At 38.1% G+C, this 26,296-nt stretch overlaps 1 protein-coding gene across 3 annotated transcripts in view; it reads left to right on the top strand.

Moving 5' to 3' along the window:
• The window catches only part of LOC117424112 (C-Maf-inducing protein), a 78,283-nt gene extending 52,324 nt beyond the window's left edge, over positions 1–25,959 (top strand). For 2 of the 3 annotated variants that reach the window (XM_034040207.3, XM_034040204.3), the window contains exons 2-21: positions 1,057–1,182; positions 2,956–3,006; positions 3,632–3,793; positions 5,440–5,481; positions 5,685–5,747; positions 6,954–7,034; positions 7,428–7,531; positions 8,087–8,191; positions 10,144–10,494; positions 11,576–11,641; positions 14,026–14,052; positions 14,329–14,377; positions 15,778–15,903; positions 19,034–19,150; positions 20,206–20,346; positions 20,583–20,630; positions 21,085–21,231; positions 22,839–22,944; positions 23,282–23,352; positions 23,663–25,959. In XM_034040207.3, coding sequence (XP_033896098.2) covers positions 1,057–1,182; positions 2,956–3,006; positions 3,632–3,793; positions 5,440–5,481; positions 5,685–5,747; positions 6,954–7,034; positions 7,428–7,531; positions 8,087–8,191; positions 10,144–10,494; positions 11,576–11,641; positions 14,026–14,052; positions 14,329–14,377; positions 15,778–15,903; positions 19,034–19,150; positions 20,206–20,346; positions 20,583–20,630; positions 21,085–21,231; positions 22,839–22,944; positions 23,282–23,352; positions 23,663–23,716 — 2,037 coding nt within the window. In that variant the 3' untranslated portion in view covers positions 23,717–25,959. The remainder of the gene's footprint in view (positions 1–1,056; positions 1,183–2,955; positions 3,007–3,631; positions 3,794–5,439; positions 5,482–5,684; positions 5,748–6,953; positions 7,035–7,427; positions 7,532–8,086; positions 8,192–10,143; positions 10,495–11,575; positions 11,642–14,025; positions 14,053–14,328; positions 14,378–15,777; positions 15,904–19,033; positions 19,151–20,205; positions 20,347–20,582; positions 20,631–21,084; positions 21,232–22,838; positions 22,945–23,281; positions 23,353–23,662) is intronic. The other variant, XM_034040205.3, reaches the window with a different exon arrangement.
• Positions 25,960–26,296: the final 337 nt, after the last annotated feature.

Here is a 26,296-nt window from a genome sequence, read left to right as displayed (position 1 = left end):
TTTAAAAAAATGGTATACTGTATTCACAACATACTGGTCTGAAAAGCATGAGCTTCATACTCTGTGCATTCACACGCTGCCTTCTGCACTATTGCTTCTAGATTTCTATTGCAGTATTTTTAAACCAAGGGCATACTGTACATTGCATTGCCCTGTTTCATTGCAGACTCCATCACAAATAATCAAGGACAAGAAACAGGAAGTTATGGAGGAGTAGTTTCAGGTAGTGTCAGTAATGCTATAAAACAAGAGTTCACAAAGCGTCCCTGTCAGTCAGTGGTTTATGGTGTTTTGAAGCATAACATGAAGCAAAGACAGGAGGATAAAGGTCCCTGTGTGCTCAGGCCAGCAGAGTGCAATTATTTCCAGGCTTGCCACAAGGCTTGGCCAATCTGTCAAGGATTCTAGGAACTCTGAGGGAAGCAAACAACCATAAAAGTGGAGCTTTGGTAACATTGGGCTGAGTAGTTCATAATTAGTGCTGTGTCTTTTTTAGAAATTACAAAACAAAATTGTATACCTTATTTTGGCTTTATTGATCAATCTTTAAGGCAGAGCTTTATTTTAGATCACTTTACAGCACAGGAGAATCACCCTGGATTGCTTTAACGTTCTATCCATGCTAATACTATAGTTCATGCAATCCAGGTGTATTCCTGGTACTGCAAAATACTGTGACGTTTCCTATTGGGGTATATGCAGTGATTAAATAGATACTTTTATTGCAGCAATCAACCCCTTATTGTGGCGCTCACTCCCCCTTTTCCAATGTCAATATTCTATTATTTTTCAAGAGCATGTCAGTTGTACCAGTGCTTGCAGGGCCGGCAGTGATTGTGGGAGTTTCTGTGTGTACTGTAGCTGCTCAAACATGCAATGGAGATGACATCTGTCACCGTGCCCATGTAGAATCCCTGCTGGGAGTTGTTATGGGGAGAGATAAGCCCCATTTAATGTATAGCAAAAGTGTGGGCAGCAAAAAGACAACTGCTTCTGTAAACCTGCCGAGCCTGGTACCTTTCCATCCGGTCTGATAAGTTTGTTTTCTCTTCACAGCCGACCGGTTATATGGAAAACGCCATCTCTTACAGCGCCATAGAGGACGTTCAGCTGCTGTCCTGGGAAAACGCACCCAAATACTGTTTACAGCTCACTATCCCGGGAGGGACTATACTGCTGCAGGTCAGTGCTGATCTTGTTTTTATGATTTTAAAAAACAACAAAAATATAGGACGTTAAGGGCAAAAGCCCTTCAGCTGTTTAAAAAGAAAAGTCTAATTTCTTTTTAAACAGCTGAAGAAGGGCTTTTGCCCTTTCCAGTGTCTGCATGGGGTATACAGGGGAGTGAAACAGCTGTATCTCCAAAACAAGATAAACCTTGCAGAGAGGGTGGTAGGTGTACACATGTGGGTGTGATCCTTTTTGTCCAAGTGAACCAGCTGTCTTGTCTGATAGAAATTGGATGCCTAGTAAGAAATGTAACAGAGCGGAGGCTGGGCATGAACCGGCAGCCCCACACATTGCAGTGTTTGAGCGAGTGCCTCAACCACTGCAAAAGAGCTGGGCTCATCTGCATTTCTGATTTTGGAGGTTGTAACCTCATCACACCGACGGGACAGAATCTATAACTGCAGTGAATCACACAACCTGTTACAGAAGCAGTGAGGTTTAGTAATATTTCACCCAGGTCTGTATACTGAGCCAGGCTAGAGGGACTTTATCTATTCCTGCTGCCCACAGCATGAAATAAAGGCATGTGTTTTATTGTGGATTTATTTCTTAGCAGACGCCCTTATCCAGGGCGACTTACAATTGTTACAAGATATCACATTATTTTTACATACAATTACCCATTTATACAGTTGGGTTTTTACTAGAGCAATCTAGGTAAAGTACCTTGCTCAAGGGTACAGCAGCAGTGTCCCCCACCTGGAATCGAACCCACGACCCTCCGGTCAAGAGTCCAGAGCCCTAACCACTACTCTACACTGCTGCCCTATTATTGTCATAGTTAAAGGGTTACAGAAGCATTTTATCTTTGCTCGGTTCTGTGTTCTGCACACCACTGTTTCAACGTCATCCAGATTTGTTTTGATATTTGTATTCACACATAGCGGGGTCATAATTCAGCTGGAAATGTATGCCTCCACATTTAAGTTTCTCATGAACCTCCTAGTATCCAGTTGATGGTCCCTCCTGAATAAAAGCAGCATTGTCGCAGGAGAAAGCATGATCTGGATACAGAAGATCGAGTCCCGTGTGTTTGGTATACACTGCAGAATGCAACACGTTAACCTGATCAGGCGTTATGCTCTAGTTTCATCTTCGACCCCATATTTCCTGTACTGCAGTTATGTAAATTACTGGACCAATCAGCAGCATGTGATGTGTTATATTAGGAACTGCACTTTTCAAAGTTTTGATAACTATGAAACTGAAATGCATGTAAAAGTACCTTCCAGTGTTAATCTTGTGTATAAAAATGTGCCATACATTGTGTCTAAATTCTCTCCCTTTTATCTCTATGTGTGTATTTGCTTTCTTCACATTAGGGTATTTTTTTAAATCGCACAAAGTGTCCAAATAATGTGTTATAATGTATTGGATTTTGCCATGTTTTGTATTTAAAGGAAACATTTGAATTTTGTACAAATAGAATCTCAAAGTTACAAACACATCGGGAATGGAGGTTGTTCAGAAGTCTGAAATGTCTGATTTTATGTGTACTGTATTAATCAAATGTCTATAGCTTTAAAATGCTAAGATGAAAACAAATAATAAGCCAGGAGAGCTCTGTTGAACTGGTACAATTCCCAGAGCCTGCTCTCCTATGTATTTTACAGTATCCAGGAACCCTGTTTTAGCTTTCAAGTAATGTGTTTTGTTGACCTGTCAGTGTTTGTAAAAGTGAGGTTCCTTCTACTCAACTGCTCCACGTTGCCTTCTGTCTTTCAGGCTGCCAACAGTTATCTCCGGGATCAATGGTTTCACTCACTGCAGTGGAAGGTAATATTTGTCTTTTAAAAAGATGTGTTTTAGTATCCGTACAAAAGGAGCAAAGGTAAAACCTCAATAATGGAGGCAATTAAGCAGATTTATTTCTAGTTTTATTATTTTAACTCTTATGGTGGGACCTATTTTCACTATTTTGACAGTGCCAGTTAGCATTGTATTATACATTCTGACAACCTGACAATCCTGTTATCAGGGAAGACAGTAGAGAGAGAGAGAGAGAGACACACACTACTGTAGCAGATCATGACAAGCGCTCTCAATGTCATGCTACAGTTTATACAGGGCTGATTGTCAGCAGCAGTTCCTACAAGACCGCTATGCAAAAAACCCTGAAAATCACAAATATCACTGACCGGTGACTAGTGTCACACAGTGAACACCCATGCACAGCTTTACATTCTAGTCTAATATTTGTGTTTTTATAGGATAACATTTAGGAAGGCTGGAACTGTTGAAATAAGTAGAAGTGAAATGAATTCAGATTCTAACATACCGTATGTATAACCTCCACGTGTTTTAAAACTGTACATAAATACATTAAGTAAAATGAACAGCAAGATGGGTGTTTCTTGGTGTGGTATCCCATGGGTCTGACATTCAGACATTCTCTTCTTAGAAAAAGATCTACAAGTACAGGAAGGTTCTGAGTAACCCGAGTCGCTGGGAGGTGGTTCTGAAGGAGATCCGGACCCTGGTGGACATGGCGCTCTCCTCTCCTCTGCAGGACGACTCTATCCACCAGGCTCCCCTGGAGATAGTCTCCAAACTGCTCTCAGAGGTGAGGGGAAGCACACGCAAGCTCCTTGTTGCTAAGGAATGCTCAACACTGCTGGTGGCTTAGGATATATGAAACAGAGCAACCCTTGCCTGCTGAGTCGAATTGTCGAATTAAACCTGCTGAAATAATGTTACTTTAACATGTTGAATTACATACCGCTTTGTAGTTTTCCATATACTTAATGAAAAACCGACCAAAATTGAGAAATGTGACATTTCGAAATCTAACATAAAATACTGTACTACTATTATGGCTTCCGGTAGACTTTTGCGATATAGTTTGTAGTTTCTTTGATTACATATTATTTTTTTTTAAATAATGTCTCAATCCTAAAATTCTATGTGATACAAAACTTTTGACCATAGCTGTAGGTGCAGACAAAATTCCAGCACATCTTATCCTGGGTATAGATGTCATCCGGTGCATAGAACTTATGGTATACTTTTTAAAGTTAAAAAACACTTTCTTGTAATAGTGGATACATTTTTGTAGGGCATCTGCCCTGTTATAACAGTAAGCCTTTTTTTCTGTTATATAGTACCACTCCACTTTTGAGATCTACTGTAAGTTTCTGGAATTATTTTGTTAGCTTGCAAAGGTAGTGGTGAAGCGCGACTGGCAGATTCAGTGCTTCACTGGGCAACTGGAATGTCTTACTTTTGATTTTATTAATTTTTTTCCTACAGACCTCTAACCACTGAGGGGAGCCTGAAATGTTTTACATTTGGCTAGTCACACTGTATGTGACGCAAACAACAATAATTGGACCATTACACTGTTCTGCATGTGCTGATTTGCTTCCAGTGCAGTTTTAAGCTGTAACTAATTCCATGCAGCTCCTTAAGGCTCTGTGCTGGCTATTTTTTGAGTCTTTTACCTGCTAGATAATTGACTGCAGCAACAGTTAGGTGTCCCGAGCTGAAGGTCAATTCATCTGCAGGTAATGGCTGCTATTGAGGGTATTAATGCTACAGCTATGACCAAAAGTTTTGCCTCACCCTATATTTAACTCATTTTGCTTCATGAAGTCAAATGAAACCTGCTGAATAATGTTATGTTAACATACTGAATTACATACTGCTTTGTAGTTTTCCATATACTTGACGAAAAACTGACAGCATTTTGAAATATAACATGAAATATTGTACTACTATTATGGCTTCCTATAGACTTTTGCAATATCATTTTGCAGTTTTTATTTGATTGTGATGTTAAATAAAATATCTAAATTATGTTCATATAATTTATTTAATTTTTTTTTCTCAGTCCTAGAATTCTAGGTAATGCAAAACTTTTGTCCAAAGCTATATTACACCAAAAACATGTTCTTTTCAGTTTGAAGATTCTAAAGTCAGCTTTTAGAGGGCATCTATGTAGGACAATAACTGCTCTACGTGGATCCTGATTGGCTGAGACCATGTGGTTTATAATACTAATTCGAATGGTATTGTACTGTAACCTTGCAGACCATAGTTACATAAACTCAGTTAACCTGTCTGTAAACAGTCCACTGTGGATATTGGAAACTATGTATTTTGTATGTTTCTCATGTGATAAGGCTTTGCGTTTTTCAGATTGATTGCTTGTAAGGCGTGAGGTTTTTTTTGTTTTTTTTTTAACTGAATTTTATTTTATTTTATTTTAAGAATACAAATCTAAGTACACTGGAACATGAAAACATTATAGAGGTAAGTTTGCTCCTTTGGTTAATTTAGGGGACTGTTGGTAGCTTCAGTTGTCAATGGGAGGGGTGGATCAAAGGCCAGTAAAGTCAACGGGAGGGGTGGATCAAAGGCCAGTAAAAAATTGTTATTCTTTTGCTATCAATGAATAATGCAAATTCAAGAGGACATAACCACTCCATTGTAAGTTTCATTGTGGTCTCTTGTAGGCAATCGCACCCCTGCTGGAAAACAACCACCCACCTCCAGACCTCTGTGAATTCTTCTGCAAGGTAACTTGAACACTGTGAATAACGTAGTTTCTGCTCCAGTAAAACCGAGAGCCCACTCAGCAAATAACTTAATTTCTCAAGCTTTTCTGCCTCATGTTATCAATATTGGTAAACAAGGTTTTAAAATAAATCTCCAGTAACAGGGATACAGTGGAGGTGGTCGTATGTATGTGTGGCACACTTTGCAAGTTTCCATGTCCTCTGGAGAACGGCTTAGAGAGAGATATTAAATGACGTATCAGGCTCTGTTTGTATGTCACAATTACATTTGTGCATATGTTTGTAAACTGTTTATTAAATTATTAAACATTCCGCTGCCATCTCTTTTGCTATTCTATTCTGCATTCTAGATTGCTTATTGGTAGTTTTGTGACTGTTTTGCTTATTACAACTGTATAAAGAACCTCAATAGTGTTACATTTAGAAATACTAAAAGAGAGCTCACACAATCAAAACAGACATTGACGAGAAGACGTTGAAACGTTTGCTATTGAAGTGATCATGTTTCGTTTTTGTGTTTCTTTGTATAGTATTAGTATTGCATATTTAACAATCTGTTTTTTAAATATCCAACTGTATCCTTTACAGTCTGTCAGCTGTCTGTCAGAATCTCCTATTAAGGATTATTATTATTATTATTCTTATTATTATTATTATTATTATTATTATTATTATTATTATTATTATTATTATTATTAATACCTAATAATAAACAGTCATTAATTTGTTGTGCCTTTTGCATTTGATAATTGTTTGATATATTCGTGATGTTGTTCTATCTTAAGGTAGCACAGGTGATGATGTTGAGCCTGATTTTATAACCAGAATGGATTTAAGATGCATTTTTCAGTTTTTAACTGCAGTTTAGTTTGTACTGAGCACTGATGCACTTTATCATGTGCATTGTTAATCTCAATAAATGTATATGCTTTGACAATCAAAAAGGATTTAAATCTGACACCTTATCAATTAGTGTGCCTGTCCAATAACACTTTTCTTTGTGTGTGTGTGTTTCCATGTAAATCACTTATTTGTTATATTTAATTCCTCCAGTACAGTTAGTTATTGGTGTGAAATGGTTCCACGCTGTGCTATAAACCATTTTTTTTTTTCCCAATGAGAAGGCTTCCTCCCCTTGGATCATAACCCCAGTGTGACGGTACGAGAGGGCTTGTTCATTGCTGGTGTCTCTGCTCTTTGTTCTAGCACTGCAGGGAACGCCCCAGGTCTATGGTGGTGATAGAAGTGTTCACACCTGTGGTACAGAGAATCCTCAAACACAATATGGTGAGTAGTTCCTTCAGCTTTCTCATGTGTAATGGTGTGCCTGTCCTCCGTTGTGGAGTTCTGCCACTAAAGAGATTAAATTTCATTTATATGCTTTACGAATAATACTAAAGAGTAAGGTGCTTCATTATCTTCTTTTTTTTACCCCTTACATTTTTATGACATTTTGAATTATTCTTAGTGGACCGAACTTCAGTGACTCAAATAGTGTTTAAGGTGCTTTTGACCTGTGTTCAAGAGCAGTTCTTCAGCCCTAGTTGACTTCCAGAGAGAGCTATCGTAGGCAAGGTCAGCCGAAGTATCTTTTTAGAAGAAAGACAAGGAGGTGAGGTCAGCTGTAGGCGAACTGTTTGGTTTGGATGAAAAAGGGCATCTTTTCTGTTTTGCCCTCAGGATTTCGGGAAATGCCCTCGGTTGCGGCTCTTTACTCAGGAGTACATACTGGCACTGAACGAGTTAAACGGTGGAATGGAGGTGGTGAAAAAATTCATTCAGAGGTGAGCTGCTGTAGTTCTGTGGTTTTCATTTCAGAATTAAGCAGTTGGCCGTATGTATTCTGTCTTCATCATTACTATCAACATCATTTCTCCAACTCCTACATGGGAATACAAACAATCATCTTTTTTTTTTTTTTCTTTTTTTTTTAATTGTTATTTAATTTTAGTATCCCATGATGTGTGTGTGATTTCTATATAGTTGTTTCTGCTCACATCACCATTTAACAGACTTACTAACCTTCACTGCTCTTCTGAAGACTCGCCATGGCTAATTGTTGGGAAGTAAGGTGGGGAAACATATTTGTTACACTGCACTGAAGCTTATACGGGAAGGATTGTGCACCCGCGCCTGTGCACTGTCATTGTTCCCCATTGAAGGTTTTCCATTGCAAATAAAACTTTAGGAGGAAGAAATTACCAATGCACATCCCTAGTGGTTGTTTTATACTGATGCCATTTTAATTTAGCGAATATTCCTTAAACCTCCACCAGTAACCTCTAAACGACAGACACATGTGTTTATCTGCATTAATATTATATGTGGCTGTTTTCCAGCATGCACGGACCAACTGGACAATGTCCTCATCCCAGGGTCCTGCCAAACCTTGTGGCCGTCTGCTTAGCCGCCATTTATTCCTGCTACGAAGAATTTATCAACAGGTCAGTGTGACACCACCTCAAGGTTCCTAAAAACAACAGTGCAAATTTCAAATACTGTGCTGTGATAGAGAACATTTCCAGGAAGCAGTGGGTGGTTCCTGCAGTGCTGTCTGTGCAATCTTTAGAACTCATAAGCATCGTTAGATCGATGTTGAATATGCAGTCCAAGCGCTTGTATGTGTTTTAAAGGAGTGTGTGGGAGAAGAACCTACTTTAGACTCCACAAAAGGGCTGGGGAAAAGGGATGAGCATCAATTGTTGAAATAACAGAAATATCTATGTTTAGTTTCAGATCGGAAAAAAACAACCAAGTTTCAGTGTGTCGTTCTCGTTCCTTCCTTTTTTGTCTGGATGGTTGTAATGTTTTCTATAAATACTTCCTTTTGGCACCAATATTCTGTGTCTATTGCATGTATGCCCTCCCAATACTGAATAAAAGTAGCTATTCTTTTGGCTAATTCTGCCGTGGCTTGAAGCTAAAAGTAGACTTTGGTTTCAGAGCTACCTACAGTTAAGTGCATTGTTTATATGGACAGGAGTTTGATGTTAAATGTCATTGTTCTTCCCTAAAGCTGCAAGGACAACTCCTTTTAGTAAACCTACAGACACCATGTTTGAGTTATTCATGCTGCTGTAAGTGTGATCGATACACATTTACCAGGGGCCTAATTCTTCAAACTCATGGCACCTAGTTATTTCAATAATTTACCTAAATAAGGGTAGTTCTGAAACCCAGGAATGGGTGCAGGACTTGTGTGAGTTTCAAGCCCCGTTCTGGACTTCCTGAGCAAAGAACAGTGTAGCATATCCTAGATTCACCAGAAACAGTTTTAGAAAACATTGCAGCTTTGATGGGTTGAGAAACTACATATAGATTTAGAGATGGTGGTCTGAATCTCTTTGAACTTGTACATGTACATTGATTGCTACAAGCCTATGTAAGAAACTTCACTGTACCATCGATATCACTATGGATTACAGTATTTTTTGTTTGTGTTACTGTACATTGCCTGGAAATATAAAGTGGTCTCATGCCATCCCGTCTTGCGTAAATGTATATCATATATATTTATACACTTTATGTCATTGTTCCCCTAAGGGAGTTCTTTAACATGAAGTCCCACTAGAAGGATTGCATTATTCCTACTTTGTCATTATTTCCACTGATTACTCTGAAGGAGTAATTTCCCTTATGTCATAATATCTTAAACATTGCACTGTAACAAGCCACAATAAGATGTCATTTTGCAAGTCCGATTTTAAAGCCCTAGAGCTCCCATTAATTAAACTGGAAAATACAGTAAGATTTTCTTAAATCATTTTTTTATTTTCATTCCAGTTGTTTATAGAATCTATCGTGTTTTAAAATTATACTCTGTACTATTAAACTCTTAGATACAAATTTACATTCCAATTGGCTAACGCAGGGTCACATGACCAGAAAGAGCTGGTTCTGTTGCCCAGCAAATTATAGTCTATAGTTGAAGTCAACAGTGACTCCGCCCACAATTAACAAAATGGTCAATCAGCCACAGCTTTGCATATTTCTTTGGATGAATAATTTTGAATACGAGTTTATTAAAACAGTAACAGTGCTGCCTCTTTGTTTCTCAATCTGACTTCCACATAACAAAAACATGAAATGTTGAAAACAGTTCATTACTGAAGGGGCCCTATAAAGAAAGATCTAGGATAATTTACTGTCAACATGGCCTAACAGTAAATTAACCAAATTAGCACATTATAATGTAATATCGAGGGAGCACTGTATTGACTTCATGGTAAAAAACTGTTCCTCTTGCGTAGAAAAAGTAACCTCTAGTGAGCAGTTAACCCTTTATTCCTCTGCGCCTGGTACTTTTTCAACCCTAGAGGCAGCAGTTTTTCAAGCCTCAAGCTCCAGTCAGCATTTGTATACTGTATCTTCATCCCTGTTCTCAACCTCCCCCTAGCCGAGACAACTCTCCCAGTCTCAAAGAGATTCGTAACGGGTGCCAACAGCCGTGCGAGCGCAAACCACTGCCACTGCGTCTCATGAGGACCAACCCTGACCTAGTGTCCCAGGAGGTCACCTCGCCCATTGAGACCCGCATCAAGATCGTCAACTCCAGCGAGGTCCACGTGGACCTGGAGCGCAACAACGTGGTCAATCAGAAGCTGAAAGGGCCGGCGGGGGGCAGCGAGAGTGAGCCCAGCCTGATCGACTGCCTGCTGGTGAGCCCGGCCTGCAGCACTATGAGCATCGAGCTGAGCCCCCAGGCCGACCGTGTGCTCGTCTGCTACGTCGAGATCCTCAAAATGCTGTGAGTTCCCAGCCAGCTTTTTTCATTGGTTAGGAGTACATGAATACTTCTGTTACCGGGGTCATTCCAGCACAAGTGGACCAAAGGACAAAGGTCTATAAGATTGGCCTTCAAATGATCGCCAAAAATGAAATGTTTATTGAGTTGTTTCACCTTTTAATAGAACTACCATAGTGTGTATTTGCAAAAATGAATTGTCTGTTTTTTCCATGTGTATTGAATCTTATGTAGGCAATTTTGGTCATTTGCCATTGCATAGCAGTTTGATACATTCCTGGTTTCACAAAGAATTTACAACAACACAACTGAGCTTGTTACTTATACACTGTGGCTAATTAAACTCATATTAAAACCTAGAATGGATGAAACTACTATGCAATAGGAATCTTTTTTCCATCCCTGATACATTTATTTTATGTGAATGCCATTTTAAACAATATCATCTTTTTAAACAGTGATCACATTGCATAGTGCTAAAATAAATACCAAAGTTGTTAAAGGAGGTGCTATAACCTAGGGCAGTTCTATTAAAGGTGAAACAACTTCTCTGGAGGTTCATGAGACATAATTACGGTTTCTGATTTTCGTTTTTAACTGATAAATGTGTATATGTAATTTACTACATACTCATAATTGGAGTGCTTCATTTTATTCTAAAAACATAGTAGACCCTGAGATTTATGTCTTTTGTATCAGATGGAAATGACCTCAAAGTAAGATTTGCTATACTGTTAAAATGCTTCTTATTTAACTAAATGTTGATTGAAAATATATCATTGGCTTCAGTACCATACAGGCTAATCCCCCCTGCCAGGACAGTTCAGCGGTTGTACTGTACAACATGTTTTGCATCACCCTAGAGAATTAACTAATTTTGCTTCATAAAGTTGATTGAAACCTGCTGAATAATGTTACGTTAACATATTGAATTACATACTGCTTTGTAGTTTTCCATATACCAAAAACATTAAAATGGTTTGGTGTGTGTTCCTTCTCTTACATATTGAATTACATACTGCTTTGTAGTTTTCCATATACCAAAAACATTAAAATGGTTTGGTGTGTCTTCCTTCTCTTACAGGTCTGACTATGATGACTGGAGACCAGCTTTGGCCAGCCTGCTGCAACCTATTCCCTTTCCTAAAGAGTAAGTCAAGTGTTTATACAGTGTTCCACATGATAAAAGGCAGAATTGGCTGCAACTTAACTTTTACAAGTAGTTGTGGTATTTAGCTTGGAACCCTGCTTGCTTATGCATTTCCTGGCAAGACACTGGTAGTGATATTGAACTTCACTGGAAAACGCTGTTCAGAGAACTGGTTCAGCAGCTGCCCAGCCACCTACAGTACAGTCACAACTGCGTTCTAAACCGCGTGTGGATTTGTATGTTTCTGTGAATCTTGTACCTTGTTTGATTTGATATATGGTCCACAAATGATCTTACAAGCCTGTGTGTTTGATTTCATGTTAACTTAACACTTAAAAGTTGGCTCGAGAGCAGCGGTTCTTATCAGCTGCTGGTGCAAAGTGTGTGCCATTCTAACAGGGAAACGCTGTGAATCTAGTCTTGCAAAGAAGAGGTTTCTTTTATTGAAATACCAAATGGGAAAGGACAAGGGTTTATATGATGGAAAGTGATGGTCCAAAATGAAACCTTTACTAAGTTGTTTCACCTTTAATGGGTATACTATAGGGTGTATTTGCAGAAATTAACTTGTATGTTGCCACATGTGTATCGTAATTTACCGTATGCAAGCCTACTTATGCAATTTAAATCAAGGGAAGTAATGTTAAAACTTTACAATGCATTAGTAAGACCTCATCTAGAATATTGTGTTCAGTTCTTTTTGTAACGAGGTGACCAGGATATTGCTGCTCTAGAAAGAGTGCAAAGAAGAGCGACCAGAATTATCCCGGGTTTAAAAGGCATGTCGTATGCAGACAGGCTAAAACAACTGCATCTATTAGGTTTTGAACAAAGAAGACTACGCGGTGATCTGAGTCAAGCATTAAAAATTCTAAAAGGTATTGACAATGTTGACCCAGGGGACTTTCTCAACCTGAAAAAAGAAACAAGGACCAAGGGTCACAAATGGAGATTGGATAAAGGGGCATTCAGAACAGAAAATAGGAGGCACTTTTTTACACAGAGAATTGTGAGGGTCTGGAACCAACTCCCCAGTAATGTTATTGAAGCCGACACCCTGGGATCCCTCAAGAAGCTGCTTGATGAGATTCTGGGACGTTGTTTAAAAATGATGCTCATGTTGGAAGTAAAGTTTGCACAGGTTGACCTGAAAAGCATTCGATGCACATGAGTGTGGCAAAGACAAGTTAATTTCTGTGAATACTATGGACTTTTATGAAAGGTGAAACAGAGGCTGGGTAACCATGGGAACTAGGCCAGTGGCATTGTGAAGCACCAGTGTGGTTATACACTAAGGTATTGCAACCATGGGGGAGCACTTTGCTGAAATTACTCTTCGTTCTCTTTGTTTTCCTACTGCTTGAATGCGGTGGCAGTGGGGGTCACCTGGTCCTGGCTATTCCTTGTGGTACTGAGGAGTAATATTTAACAAACTAATATCATGCAGAAAGAGAGAACACAAACTGAATGTTTGTTTAATGCACAGCCCGACACCTCACAGGTGATAACTTTCAGAGTCTGGAAAATGTACCTCCCCAAGGTGACCATTACCACCTCTAATTACACTGTTTACGACCTGTCACTTCCTGTTGTTTGTTGTGTTGTGTATTGTTTTGTTCTTGAACGAGCCTTGTGTATAATTGTAACCTCCCATTGCAAGGCCTCTGTTAAGTAGGGCAGGCCAGGAGACCCAGAAAACGCAGAATGACGTCCTGCTTGACAAATAGGACTCCAGAGGCCTGTGCTGCAGTGACATTCACAGAAATGTTTTAACAAAACAAAGTCCCTTAATTGCTTCTCTTAAGCATTACACTAATTATTTGTGACCTTACTCTTAATTACTGAGGCTACTTGAATACACCTGAGCCACGAACACACTGTCAGCCTAAATACCTCTTTGCAATGTAGTGCTTTGTAATTGCTGCATAATCGTTAATGTGTTACATTATTTACTGGTAATAAATGCTTTCTTATGCCAGGCACATTTAGCTAAAACATTTTGTGGTTTTAAAATGTGAAAATGGGCCATACTGTAATTCTCAACCCAGAAAGAAATTCAGCCGTTGTTACTAAGTTATTTGTAGTTTTTGTATGCTGCTGCTGCTGTTGGACTTTGTTGATTAAAAAATGAAATAGCCTTTTTGTCATATTAAAAATCCCTAAAGGCTAATTTGTATGACGTAGATCGCTTGCTAGCATCACTTCTGGATCTTTTTGAACCAGCTGACTATTAAACATTAGGACATGTTTGTGTAATGTGGCAGCAATTGTAATGTGTTTTAATTGAATTGTAATAGTTAACACTTCATCTATATTTGCCTTTGAACATTTGAACATTGTGTGATTCTTTCATTTTAAAATTTTTTTTTTTTTTTTCTTTAAAGGGCTCTTGCACATGAAAAATTCACAAAGTAAGTACTTATAAAATAGTTTTTTATACTATCATGGAATGACTATCCTTTTTATCCCTTTATCCCTCTCTCCCTCTGTCTTCCTTCATCTCTTGACCATAATTATCCTTCATAAATAATTAAAACAAATGGGATTTAAAAAAAATAAAGACTAAGTACTGTTTTTAAAAAATAACTGAGGGGATTTACCGTGTTTTATAAATTATGAAAATGGCTTGCAATATTTATGTAAACATAAACTGATGTGTTTTTTTTGTATGTTTTTCTTATTTCCAGGGAATTAAAATATGTAATTCAGAGGTTTGCTGAGGATCCCAGACAGGAGGTGAGCAGTGACCTTTTAAATAGAACAACATCATCGGTCAAGGCATTAGCTAGAAGCGGTTTACTTGTTAAAGCCATAAGCATTTCCTCAGCGATGTGTGGTAGCGATGACTTCCCATGTGTGACGCACAGTATGCATAAAAACATCCCCTTTCTCATAAACTAAGTCCTATCTAAATATATTTACACACTGATCTAAATATTTTATTTCTTAAATACAGTCCTGTGCCTAAATAGGTTCCTAAAACTGGAGAGCAGCTCCTGAGCTTTGGTGAAAGCACATTGACAGACTGATATAATAATAATAATACACAATAATATTTCAGTAAGTACAATAAGATTCTATATCCAGCTTTTTCAATGTACCCAGCTGGAAAGGTCGAGGGTGCTGTCAGCACCAGTACTCATGCATCCGTGCTCAGTCATCTTCAGCCTTCTGACAAATTTGGAGCAGACCAGGAACCGCGAATAGTTAGGAGAGTAACAATATGTCAGTGACCTGTTTGTCTAATTCTAATGAGGTTGCAGTGCTATATGTTGTCATTTATGGTATACTAGCACACCAGGGCCTAACACCAGTGTTTTAAAATAAAATATCAAACAGAATGAAATTTCAGTGTACCATTTGTAATTCAGTAATATGAGAGAATACTTTTGCAAGGCACTGTATATGTATCCAGGATGGTGAGAGCTGTGCGTTTCAGCGGCAGTGCTTGCTCCATTAATCAGGGTGCAGTGCTTTAACAAGCGTTAAGGGTAGGGGTTTCCAATTATTGATGATTTATTAAATTCACCCGCTTGCTGGTCTAGGATAACTAAAAATATGATTCTGAAAATCTAAGGTTTTATTAAATTAAGCTCATAAAATATGGTATAAATCACTCACTTTTGGGAGTAATTTGTATTGAGCTGATGTGGGTTGAAACGCCACAGAAACTGTAGTTAAAAGATGCATCTTTTGATCAGCTGTAAGTCCAATCCGTTCAGGCATTGTATGAGCTGGTCACAAACAACACATTGAATATTATCGCATGCAAGCAGCAATGGTTCTTCCTACTGTATACTGCCAACCTGTTTACAATTAACAGGTCATAATGAGTCTGCTCAAGATAATTTTGGTACTCTAAAGTGCTGTATTACAACATGTGCACTACTCAAATATAAACACAGAAAGAAAGAACTCTGTATATCTGTGTCCTATTTTTTAAATGTATGTTTCAGTAGAAGACACTGAAACAAACATCTTACTTTCTCTTTTGATTTGATCAACTTATACCTGCTAGGATAAGCCATTGCTAAATTGTTTTAGAGTGTTTTACAGCACCAGGGAATCCATCAAACACTTCTTGTTGAGTTGTTTTCAGCTTGGCTGACCCAGAGCTTGTTCATGTTCCCATTCAGGTCCACTCATGCTTGCTGAGTGTCCGTGCTGGCAAAGACGGCTGGTTCCAGCTCTACAGCCCCGGGGGAGTTGCGTGTGATGATGACGGGGAGCTCTTTGCCAGTATGGTACGTGTCTGCAATAATGTGAGTCTCTAGTCTTCTGCCTAGCGTCACGTCCTCCACTAACATCCCATAATCAACGGACATCAGACATACACCACATTAGATTCATACCAAGCCATTGGTGTACTATGATAAGTAGAATGATCCGTCTTAATAGGAAATGCCTTTTGGTTATTCATGTGTCATATTTTGATCTGAATTTGTATTATATTTTGAGGAAAATAGTAATCTTCAGTATTTTTTGTTCTATATATATATATGGCAGCAGTGTGGAGTAGTGGTTAGGGCTCTGGACTCTTGACCGGAGGGTTGTGGGTTCAATCCCCAGTGGGGGACACTGCTGTTGTACCCTTGAGCAAGGTACTTTACCTAGATTGCTCCAGTAATAACCCAACTGTATAAATGGGTAATTGTATATAAAAATAATGTGATATGTGAAATAATGTGATATGTTGTAACAATTGTAAGTCGCCCTGGATAAGGGCGTCTGCTAAGAAATAAATAATAATATATATATATTATTTTATATATATATATATATATATATATAATATATACACACACTACCGGTCAAAAGTTTAAGAACACCTCCATTTTTCCAGTTTTTATTGAAATTTACGCAGTTTAATGTCTCAGTGTACTCTGAAATTAAAGCATGAACAAATAAACAATTGGAGATAAAAAATAAATCATGGAATTGTTTTGTTTAACAAAATTTAATCTAAATTTTTGACTCATCAAAGTAGCCACCTTTTGCAGATATAACAGCCGAACACACTCGTGGCATTCTTTCTACAATGGAAATCAAATATTGTTCGGAAAGTTCTTCCCAACACTGTTGCAGAAGTTCCCACAAATGTGTTGCACTTGTAGGTTGCTTTGCTTTCACCCTTCTGTCCAGTTCAGCCCAAACCAGCTCGATGGGGTTTAAGTCTGGAGACTGTGCTGGCCTTTCCATGATTTGAAGCCTACCGTCTTGTTCTTTTCTTCTAAGGTAGTTCTGACATAGCCTGGAGGTATGTTTTGGGTCATTATCTTGCTGTAGGATGAACCCCTGACCAACTAGGCATATACCAGAGGGTATTGCATGGAGCTGCAAAATGCTGTGGTAGCAGTTTTGGTTCAGGGTGCCACTCACTCTGTGCAAGTCGCCGACTCTGGATCCAGCAAAAGAGCCCCAGACCATCACGCTTCCTCCTCCATGTTTGACAGTTGGTGTCACACACCGAGGAACCATCCTTTCGCCTACTCGACGGCGTACAAAAACCCTGCGTGATGAACCGAAGATTTCAAATTTTGATTCATCGGTCCATAAGACCTTCTTCCAGTCTTCAGTAGTCCACTGGTGGTGCTTCATGGCCCAGGCAAGCCTCTTTTTCTTATTTTGCCATTTTAGCAATGGCTTTCTTACTGCCACTCGACCTGTCAAACCTGCAGCTCGAAGTCTTCTCTTCACAGCTGAAACTGAGACTTGCTTACTTCGACCAGTGTTAAGCTGTGCTTGAAGCTGTTGTCCTGTGAGCCGCCTATCACGCAAGCTGTTGACTCTCAGAAACTTGTCTTCTGATTCTGTTGTGGCTTTGGGTCTGCCAGACCTCTTCCTGTCAGAGTTTCCTCCAGTTTCCAAGTGCCTTTTCATGGGGTAGGAAACTGTACTCACTGACACCTTGGCTTTCTTTGCAATTTCTCTAAAGGAAAGACCTACACTTTTAAGGGTTATAATGGTCTGTCTGTCTTCCTTTGTTAATTGCCTTTTTCTCGCCATTATGAGAGCAATATACTACTTCCTGCAGTACAATACTGTCCAAATAATGCTTAAGAGGGTGTAGTAACACAGTCTGTTCCAACACTGCTTTTATACAGACAGAGGGTTTGTAAGTAATCAACAAAAGTTGGGACACCTGTAGGAATTGTTAGCATCAACTTTCAAGGCTTAATTTACTTCCATTGCTGCAGAACAGCTGTAAGTTGTTAACCCATTACTTGTTCCCTGAAAAAGGCCTTTTTGTACAACTCTGAAATGTACATTATTTTTCAGTTTTTGGTAACCTAAACTTTTTTTTTAACCTCTGGCAGTTTACCACTTACCTTTGTACCATTTCAGGTTATTCACTGGACTTGAACTGCTTAAATTTCAATAAAAACTGGAAAAATGGGGGTGTTCTAAAACTTGACCGGTAGTGTATATATATATTTTTTTCTGTAGTTTTAGGAAGAGCTAATTAAGGGGTCAGGATTTGAGTTCTTGACTTATTTATACAAAGTCGGTCTTCTGTTTTCAGTTATGTGAAATGTGTTTGAACTAGTGCTGGGACCAATGTGTGGTTTTTTTTTTTTTTTTTCCATGTTTCAGTATGCTTTAAAAAATTGCAAAAAAGTGCCCCATCAAATTACGTAGAAAAAAAAGGATAGAAACACTTCCTGCATTGGTTTACAAATTATGTTATATGAACAGATTTCAACATGGTCATTGTTGCCACAAATACATTTCAAGATAGTATACAACAAGTAAATTTTTGGTTGTTTTGAGTATTTGTCCCAGGGCTAATTTGAAAGAGCTTGCTTTCAGATCACTTGGTTAAACAGTGAATACAAAAAAAAAAAAACACCTTTAGCTCTGTTGCATTTTGATGCTCTAAAAACACTGAACTTTAGCACTTCAAGTGTTTATTCAAACCATGTCCTTTTAGTAATTCAATTCAAGTGAATCGACTTCACCTGCCCTAAAACCCCAGAGTAGAGTCTTGGTGAGCAGAGACTTAATTGACCTACTTTTACCATGATTTCATATGCATGGTATTAATCCCCTCAGTTCTGTGCTGGAAGACAACTTATTGACTGAAACGTGTGGCAAAAACAGAAAAAAACACAGTGCTGACCCTGAGCAGCCCCGCTACAGCTCCTCCATCAGAGAGCTTTCAGAAACCACAGCCTCACGTGCTCTGTCCTGATGTTATCAAGCTTCAGGGTGTGCCGTGCATTCACAGGCCGCTTCATGCATCAATGAATTCAAAACTTGTCAGGGTTCAAAGCAAAATAAATGCCCATTTTTTATTCTGAAGGACTTTGCAGTAAGTCTGAATTGAAACATGCTTAAAACGATGTAGATGGTTGGCCGTGTCGCAAATAATTCCTTCCCACTTGATTCCAGGTTCACATTTTGATGGGTTCCTGCTACAAGACAAAGAAGTTCCTGCTTTCGTTGGCTGAGAACAAGCTGGGACCCTGCATGCTCCTGGCATTGAGGGGCAGTCAGACCATGGTGGAGGTATGTCTATTAGAGCGAGCAGTGCAGCTTGGAAACCCCCATAGCGTGTGAATGAAATCAGAGGACAGGCACTGCTTATCAGTTTCCAGTCACAAGAAGCCATTACTTTGGTAACTGACCATTTATGTACGGTAGCACTTACCTTTCTGGTCAACTACCGTATGGTAAACTAGGCAGACACCAGGCCATTTGCTGAGTAAGAATATATGCCAAAACATAGGACTCCAAATTGTGGATTACTCTTGGATTGAGAAAATAACAAAGGCAATCCTAAAATATGTGCTCTTTATAATTGGGTCATGTGTTGGTTAAGCCTTTAAGCTAGTTGAAAGCTGTACTTGAAAGACTTTGTTATAATGAAGGGAAGCATGCGGTAAAGAGTAGATGAAAGGAGGCATGGTAACTACAGATGTGCCGAATATCTCATATATTTAGCCTTCACCTATGGACCATCGGTGGAATTGAACCTCATGGAAAAAACAAAGGGGTTGACTTGCTCGTCCTGTACCCTGATGAGTTACAGCTGGATTTTTTAGAGCATTTTACAGAACCAGAAAATTCCCTTGAATTGCATTAGCCACTTATTTTTCCCAGGATAACTACGGATAGGGATTGCAAGCCAGGGGGATTCCCGCATGCTGTGGCTTATCCCTATATGGTGTAGGTTGATCAAATCCTTCCTGCAGTTTCTTGTAAGTTTATCCCCAGTCATGATCTTCCAGGATCCACTAATACATTAGGATCTGTTCTAGCTTATCCCGGCAGGCTGTACTGTAGGTTAATGTTTTTGAAGTTATGGATGTAACTGTATTGTAACATGGTCCACTGATGGAAATAAGACTGCGTAGCAGTTTGATTCATTCCTGGTTTTACTTATTAAAAGTTTAATAAAACACACTTGAGGTTGTTACTATACACTGTGGCTAACCAAGCTCATGTTAAAACCTGGAATGGGTGAAACTGCTCTGTAATAGGAGTCTTATTTCCACCCCTGTGGTCCATCAACCTCTCCCCACAGCCCCACAATGACACATTCCTTTTTATGTGTGTTCCAGATCCTGTGCTTGATGCTGGAATATAACATCATTGAGAACAATGACACACAGCTGCAGATCATCTCCACGCTGGAGAGCACGGAGGTGGGGAAGAGGATGTACGAGCAGCTGTGCGACCGCCAGAGAGAACTCAAGGAGCTGGTAAGGAAACACTCAGCCTCCACTCTCTCTCTGCTTCAACACTAACGTTAAGATAAAATAAAAACATAAGGGGAGAACGAACCGGTTCGTACTGTCTGATAAGTCTCGATCAAATAATGGAAACATTTTTTACAAAACATTTAGTGCTCCACTGTTTTGTAGATGTAAGCCGATTTTAAGATGCTACCTGTGTCGTTTTCTCCGTTTTAAAATGTTTCCTTTTTGTTTCCCCACAGCAAAGAAAGGGTGGTCCCACAAGGCTTACTCTGCCATCCAAGTCAACAGTAAGTATTTCACCCTTTTAACTTCAGGTAACTATTTAGGGTAGCTAACAATAGCTGGGACACGTTTTTCTGTCTCTATATGTATCTGTAGATGAGGTTTTCTCAACCATTGCCCCACAGTGCTGGCTAACATCTATTAGGAAATGTTGTGTTTGAATACACTGTCAGACACTAAAAGTACCTTATCTCCTAAAGGTGGTTTGGGAAAATGTTTTCACCCTAACATATATTTTCTTCCAATGTATTTAGTGTAATTAGTTATATTAATAAGAGGGACAATGAATTATCAATGGGAGAGATAAACACTAGTTGCATTCCAGTAAATGTTGAGGGGTGTTTAGATCAATAAGAGACCCCTTTCTCTTAGTGACAAGGCAATCACATCAGGTGTGCATAAGACAGAGGACCTTAAATGAGTGCTAAGCAATACTGTTTATTTTCCCTGTGTCTCTAGGATGCGGACCTGGCTCGTCTGCTGAGCTCAGGCTCCTTCGGTAACCTGGAGAACCTCAGCCTGGCCTTCACCAACGTCACCAGTGCCTGTGCGGAGCAGCTTATCAAGCTGCCCTCACTCAAACAGCTCAACCTGTGGTCAACCCAGGTCAGGACCCCTCTGCTCTCCTGATTCCCCTACCCTGCTGTCCTCCTTCTATCTTCCAAGCCGACTGCATCTCATTTTTCCTACTTTATGTTGACTCGCCGCCCATCATCGTAATGAATAATGAGTTGTAGCCTTAAACTTCAGCTAGCCATAGAAACACTCAATGGAAGAATATATAGTAATACCAAAATAAACCTTTTCAATTCTGTAATGAACGTTTTCACTCAAACACAGAGACGCTGATTAAGAGTTCTATTCAAAAAATGGTATGCTTCTTTTAGTAGTGTCACTTAATGATTAAGTGGCTTTAAATGTAGTTTTCTTAGTGTTTTTTTTTTTTTTATTACTGTCGCCTTATCTTGTTTGCAATAATTGTGAGTGGTTCTTATTGCAATTACTGTTTTTAAATTTCACTCGAGTTCAGGACCACTCTTTAGTTCTATTTGGCTGCTATAGTATCTTTGCAGAAGCAAGAGCTAGCACCATCTAGTGCTCAAGCACTGTTGACCACATTTCGTACTGTTTTGCAGGCAGTACACTGCCGGACACTGGAAAGCACTATAAAGACACTTTGGTTGATCTAGCCTACATTTACATATAGATAGGCCCTCAATGACTAGTCAAAACAGCTTAACACAGAATTATTACAAATCAGAAAAAGCTAAAGGTACAGTAACGCACTAATAAAATGTCATTTTAAATGACTTACTCTTTAAGACAGTATTAGAGTAGGAAACAAAGTGTTCACTCTGTATAAGATTTAAGAAACAAACACCTTAAATAGCCTCTGATCCCAACATCCTTAAAGCATAAGCAGCTTCAAGTGACGTTTCCAAGCTGTGTGCTTCTTATTGCAACGACTCAAATGCTGTGTTTTTACTGTTTAGAAAGTCTGTTTTAAGGTGTGCTCTTCAGTTCGAGTTGCCTGCTATATCAGCCAAAGTGTTTTTATATTAGTAAGAGCCCAATACTGCACAGCTTGCTCCAAAGTGTCAGATCTATAGCCGGGACTGGCGTTTACTTCTATGAAGACACTGTGGCTGATCTAGCTGACATGCATCTGTAGCAGGCATCTAGAACTGAAGAGCTGCTCCTGCACTCTGCTAAAAGCACCTGCACACAGACTTATCAAAACATAAAAAACCCTGTGTTTCAGTACAATAAGAACAACTCAGAACAGTTGCAATCGTGTATAATAATAAGAACATGAAGATCCTCTATTATGCAGCTCTGTATTTTCATCCTCTCGGTATCTGTCAGGATTACTCCATTGTTGTTTCATCTGCCCCTGTGGACCGTATACACTTCAATATACCACAGAATTGCTTTCAAACCCAGTCTTTTGTAACACGCCACCCTTCCAGGTGTATTGCTCTACCTGTCGGATATGACTCATTCATATATACATCTTCTCTAATCCTGTCTCTTTCAAATGGATTCACTACCTGCTACAATTCAAACTTTTAGTGACCTCATCTCCTGAGTTGCTGTGCATTCTGTCCTAGCCCTGTGATTACTTGCCATTCACCTCTGCTGTCCTTTTCTCCCCCATGAAGAAGCCCTCTGTTTTAACTCCATCTCTGATTACTTCTCCCATTGTCATTTAGTTTGGAGATGCTGGATTGCGGCTCCTCTCTGAGCACCTTACTTCTCTGCAAGTTCTCAACCTGTGTGAGACCCCAGTCACTGACGCTGGACTTCTTACGCTAAGCTGTAAGAAAAACCTTTTTTGTAAAAAATATATTGTAGTTTAAAATGTATTTTAAAAGGAGACAGTCCTCCTTTTCTAACATCACTTCAAAGAGACAAAAACGGTGGCTTGTATTTTCCCCAATGGCAAATCTCAAGTAAATAAGCCAGTCATAGTAAATGTATTATGTGGGCAATTTGTTCAGTAGAAGCCTTCAAGCCCCTCTCGCTGTACAACACCTAAATCAGGCATAATCCTCTTATCAAGAGGTTCTTATTAAAATTCGGATGCATCAGTAGTTACTTCATTACTATTCTTCTCAGTTTTGTTGTATGCTAATTTGAATTCTTGATTTTCCAGCTATGAAAAGCTTGTGTAGCCTCAACATGAATAGTACTAAGCTGTCTGCTGACACATACGAAGATCTCAAGGTAAGAAACCTTTAAACAAAAAATAAATAAATCAATAAACTCTGTTATATATTCTAGAACAGGGGTGTCCAGAAGGGCCACCCCTGTTCTAGAACCACAATGCTGTTTTACACACTGCACCATGCTGTCTTTAATATCTTTATATGTAGATGTATTTTCTTGAAATGTATTTTTGTTTACGACTGTAAGTCGTCCTGGATAATGGTGTCTGCTAAGAAAATAATAACAAATAATAATAATAATAATAATAATAATAATAATAATAATAATAATAATAATAATGTATATAAATTGTGCCTTTTTTTCGCAGGCCAAGTTGCCTAACCTCAAGGAAGTGGATGTTCGTTATACTGAAGCCTGGTAAACTTTCTGCAGAGACGATGAAAGAAAAATAAATCTCTAAAACAAAACCTCTTTTTAGTGAGATCTGTTCAGCTCATCTTTTTTGTAGAGCAGGAAGTTTGGGTACTGTGAAAGAAGCCCCCTCTGCCCAGCGTCCCCCTCATTCCATGACCCACGTTGTGACTGCCGGCCTAGCTCGGCACCCATAGGCTTTGCGATTTGAAACTGAAAGACTTTTTAGCGGTTAGCGGACCATGTGACGAAAAGGAAAAAACAGAACTGCGGATTTTAATCGCCTTTGTGTTTTAATGATGCTGTATGTATGAAATGATTGCAGACTTGAAACAGACTATTATTTTTTCTTCAAATGGCTCTGCTTTTTTCTTTTGCTTTATAAAATAAAGACAAATCCATACAGAATGCCATTGGAAAGAAAAAGACCATCCACTGACACCGAATGCTAGCCTCCGTTTCAGAGAGAGGCTTTTGTTTGTTTGTTTGTTTGTTTTGCTTTGTTTTTGTTTTTGTACATAACGTTATATGTAACTTACATATTTAAGAGGATTGTTCACAATGGTCAGGTCTGGGACCTGAATTTTATTTATAAATGGTTTAATTCTTTAATTCCCTTTATGTTTGTTTGTTTGTTAGTTTGTTGGCTATGTAGTACTGTAAAAACTAGCTTGCAGGTATCCTAACTGGCTAATTTGTATTTCTATTGAAACTTATGCCCGCAACAACTGCTACATGTCTTTTTTTTTGGTTATGGTTTAAAAATATATTATTATTATTATTATTATTATTATTATTATTATTATTATTATTATTATTAGTATTAGTATTAGTATTATTATTATTGTTATTGTTATTATTATTAGTATTATTATTGTTATTATTACTATTAGGCCTTTTGTTTGTTTGGCTGGTTGTTTTTTTTTTGTTGTTTTTTTTTTTATCCCTGTGCCAGACTTGAGAAATTAAAAAGAAAACTAATAAAAAAACCCTTGTATAAAAAAATAAATAAATAAAAGGGTCTCTAAAAGAAGCCCAAACAAAGGGTGCTTTTTATAATTTCACAAAGACCAATGTTGCTTTTGTTTGCATTTTTAATCTTTGTTTTATATTATTAGTATTATTATTGTTGTTGTTGTTGTTGCTATTATTATTATTATTATTATTATTATTATTATTATTATTATTATTATTATTATTATTATTATTGGTAATGTTTTCAGTTCTACACATACATTCACTTAAAAAAAATGTTCTGATCCATTTTTAAAGTGCACTGCTGTTTTTTTTTTCTTTGTAGAGCTTTTTTTTTTGCATGTTAAAGTAGGTTTTATTTTTTCTTTTAAGAATGAAAAAAGGGGCAGTATATTTCAGGTAGGCATAACGCAAACTGAAACCTGGTAGAGAAGTGTCAACTGTCCCATTCTGTCAGGATTTTATACAAACGCTACTAAAAGTAAAAAAAACAAAAAAACACACAAAAAAAAAAAAAAACATTTCAAACCTTTTTCCATTTGAGCCAGCGATGTACAGATAATCTTTCATTTGTTTATTTTATTATTTTAGCATGGTTATTTCAGTGCTACATTATCTCTGAAAACTGAACCTACCACACCCTTTTTTTGCGGTATTTACTGTGTGAACTGTAAAGAAACGTACACCCATCAGACAGTGCACTACCCACGGGTAGTTTTATGCTATTTGCATGTAGAGGTCTGTTTTATGAGGTGGTGACATGCTGGGGATTAAGTTAAGCGTGACTCTTAGCCCTATAATTGCCAAACCTCTAGCGTGTGCAGGTTTCTGTTTCTAATATATTGTTTCTGTTTAAACGGTGCAACGTTAATGGAAGCAGTGTGCAAATATTGATGTATAGGAAATTATTTCCAAAAGGAGGGCCGTCTCCTTCTGTTGTTAAATCTCATGTCTTGTTGCTAGGTAGATTATGCAACCCCCTCTCCACACACACAAACACACATGACTGTTTTTTTTATTTATTTTTTTATTTTATTTTATTTTAATTGGTTAAGTCTTAATTTGATTAGAGTGCCAGGTTTTCTCTGCATCAAGACTTGAGCTGCATGACAGTGGAGTAGTGTAAAATGAAAAAAATAATTGCCAACATTGTTTTCCTCTTCAGCACAGTTGCTTTTACGGTTGGTTTACTGTTCTGTAGCTGTTGTAAAAAAAAAAAGAAAAAATATTAAGATGTGAAATAATTTCGAGCAAAATAAAATGTAAGTGAGTATGTTTCAGCGGTGCACCTTGTCTTTTTTATATATATATTATATATATATATATATATATATATATATATATATATATATATGTTAATTATAATTAAGCAAGATATTTAAGTTTCTTATTTTTCTTAAAAATATTTCCCAACATAAAATCAATGTCACCTTACAATAATTGATTTTGAGTTTCAGTGTTTTAAAATAAAATATCAAACAGAACGAAATTTCAATGTACCATTTGTAATTCAGTAATATGAGAGAATTGGTCAGGGGTCTGAATACTTTTGCAAGGCACTGTGTGTGTGTGTGTGTGTGTATATATATATATATATATATATATATATATATAT

The sequence above is a fragment of the Acipenser ruthenus genome, chromosome 19, assembly GCF_902713425.1.
Source record: "Acipenser ruthenus chromosome 19, fAciRut3.2 maternal haplotype, whole genome shotgun sequence".
Classification (NCBI taxonomy): domain Eukaryota; kingdom Metazoa; phylum Chordata; class Actinopteri; order Acipenseriformes; family Acipenseridae; genus Acipenser; species Acipenser ruthenus.
This window is presented reverse-complemented; position numbering and strand designations above follow the sequence as displayed.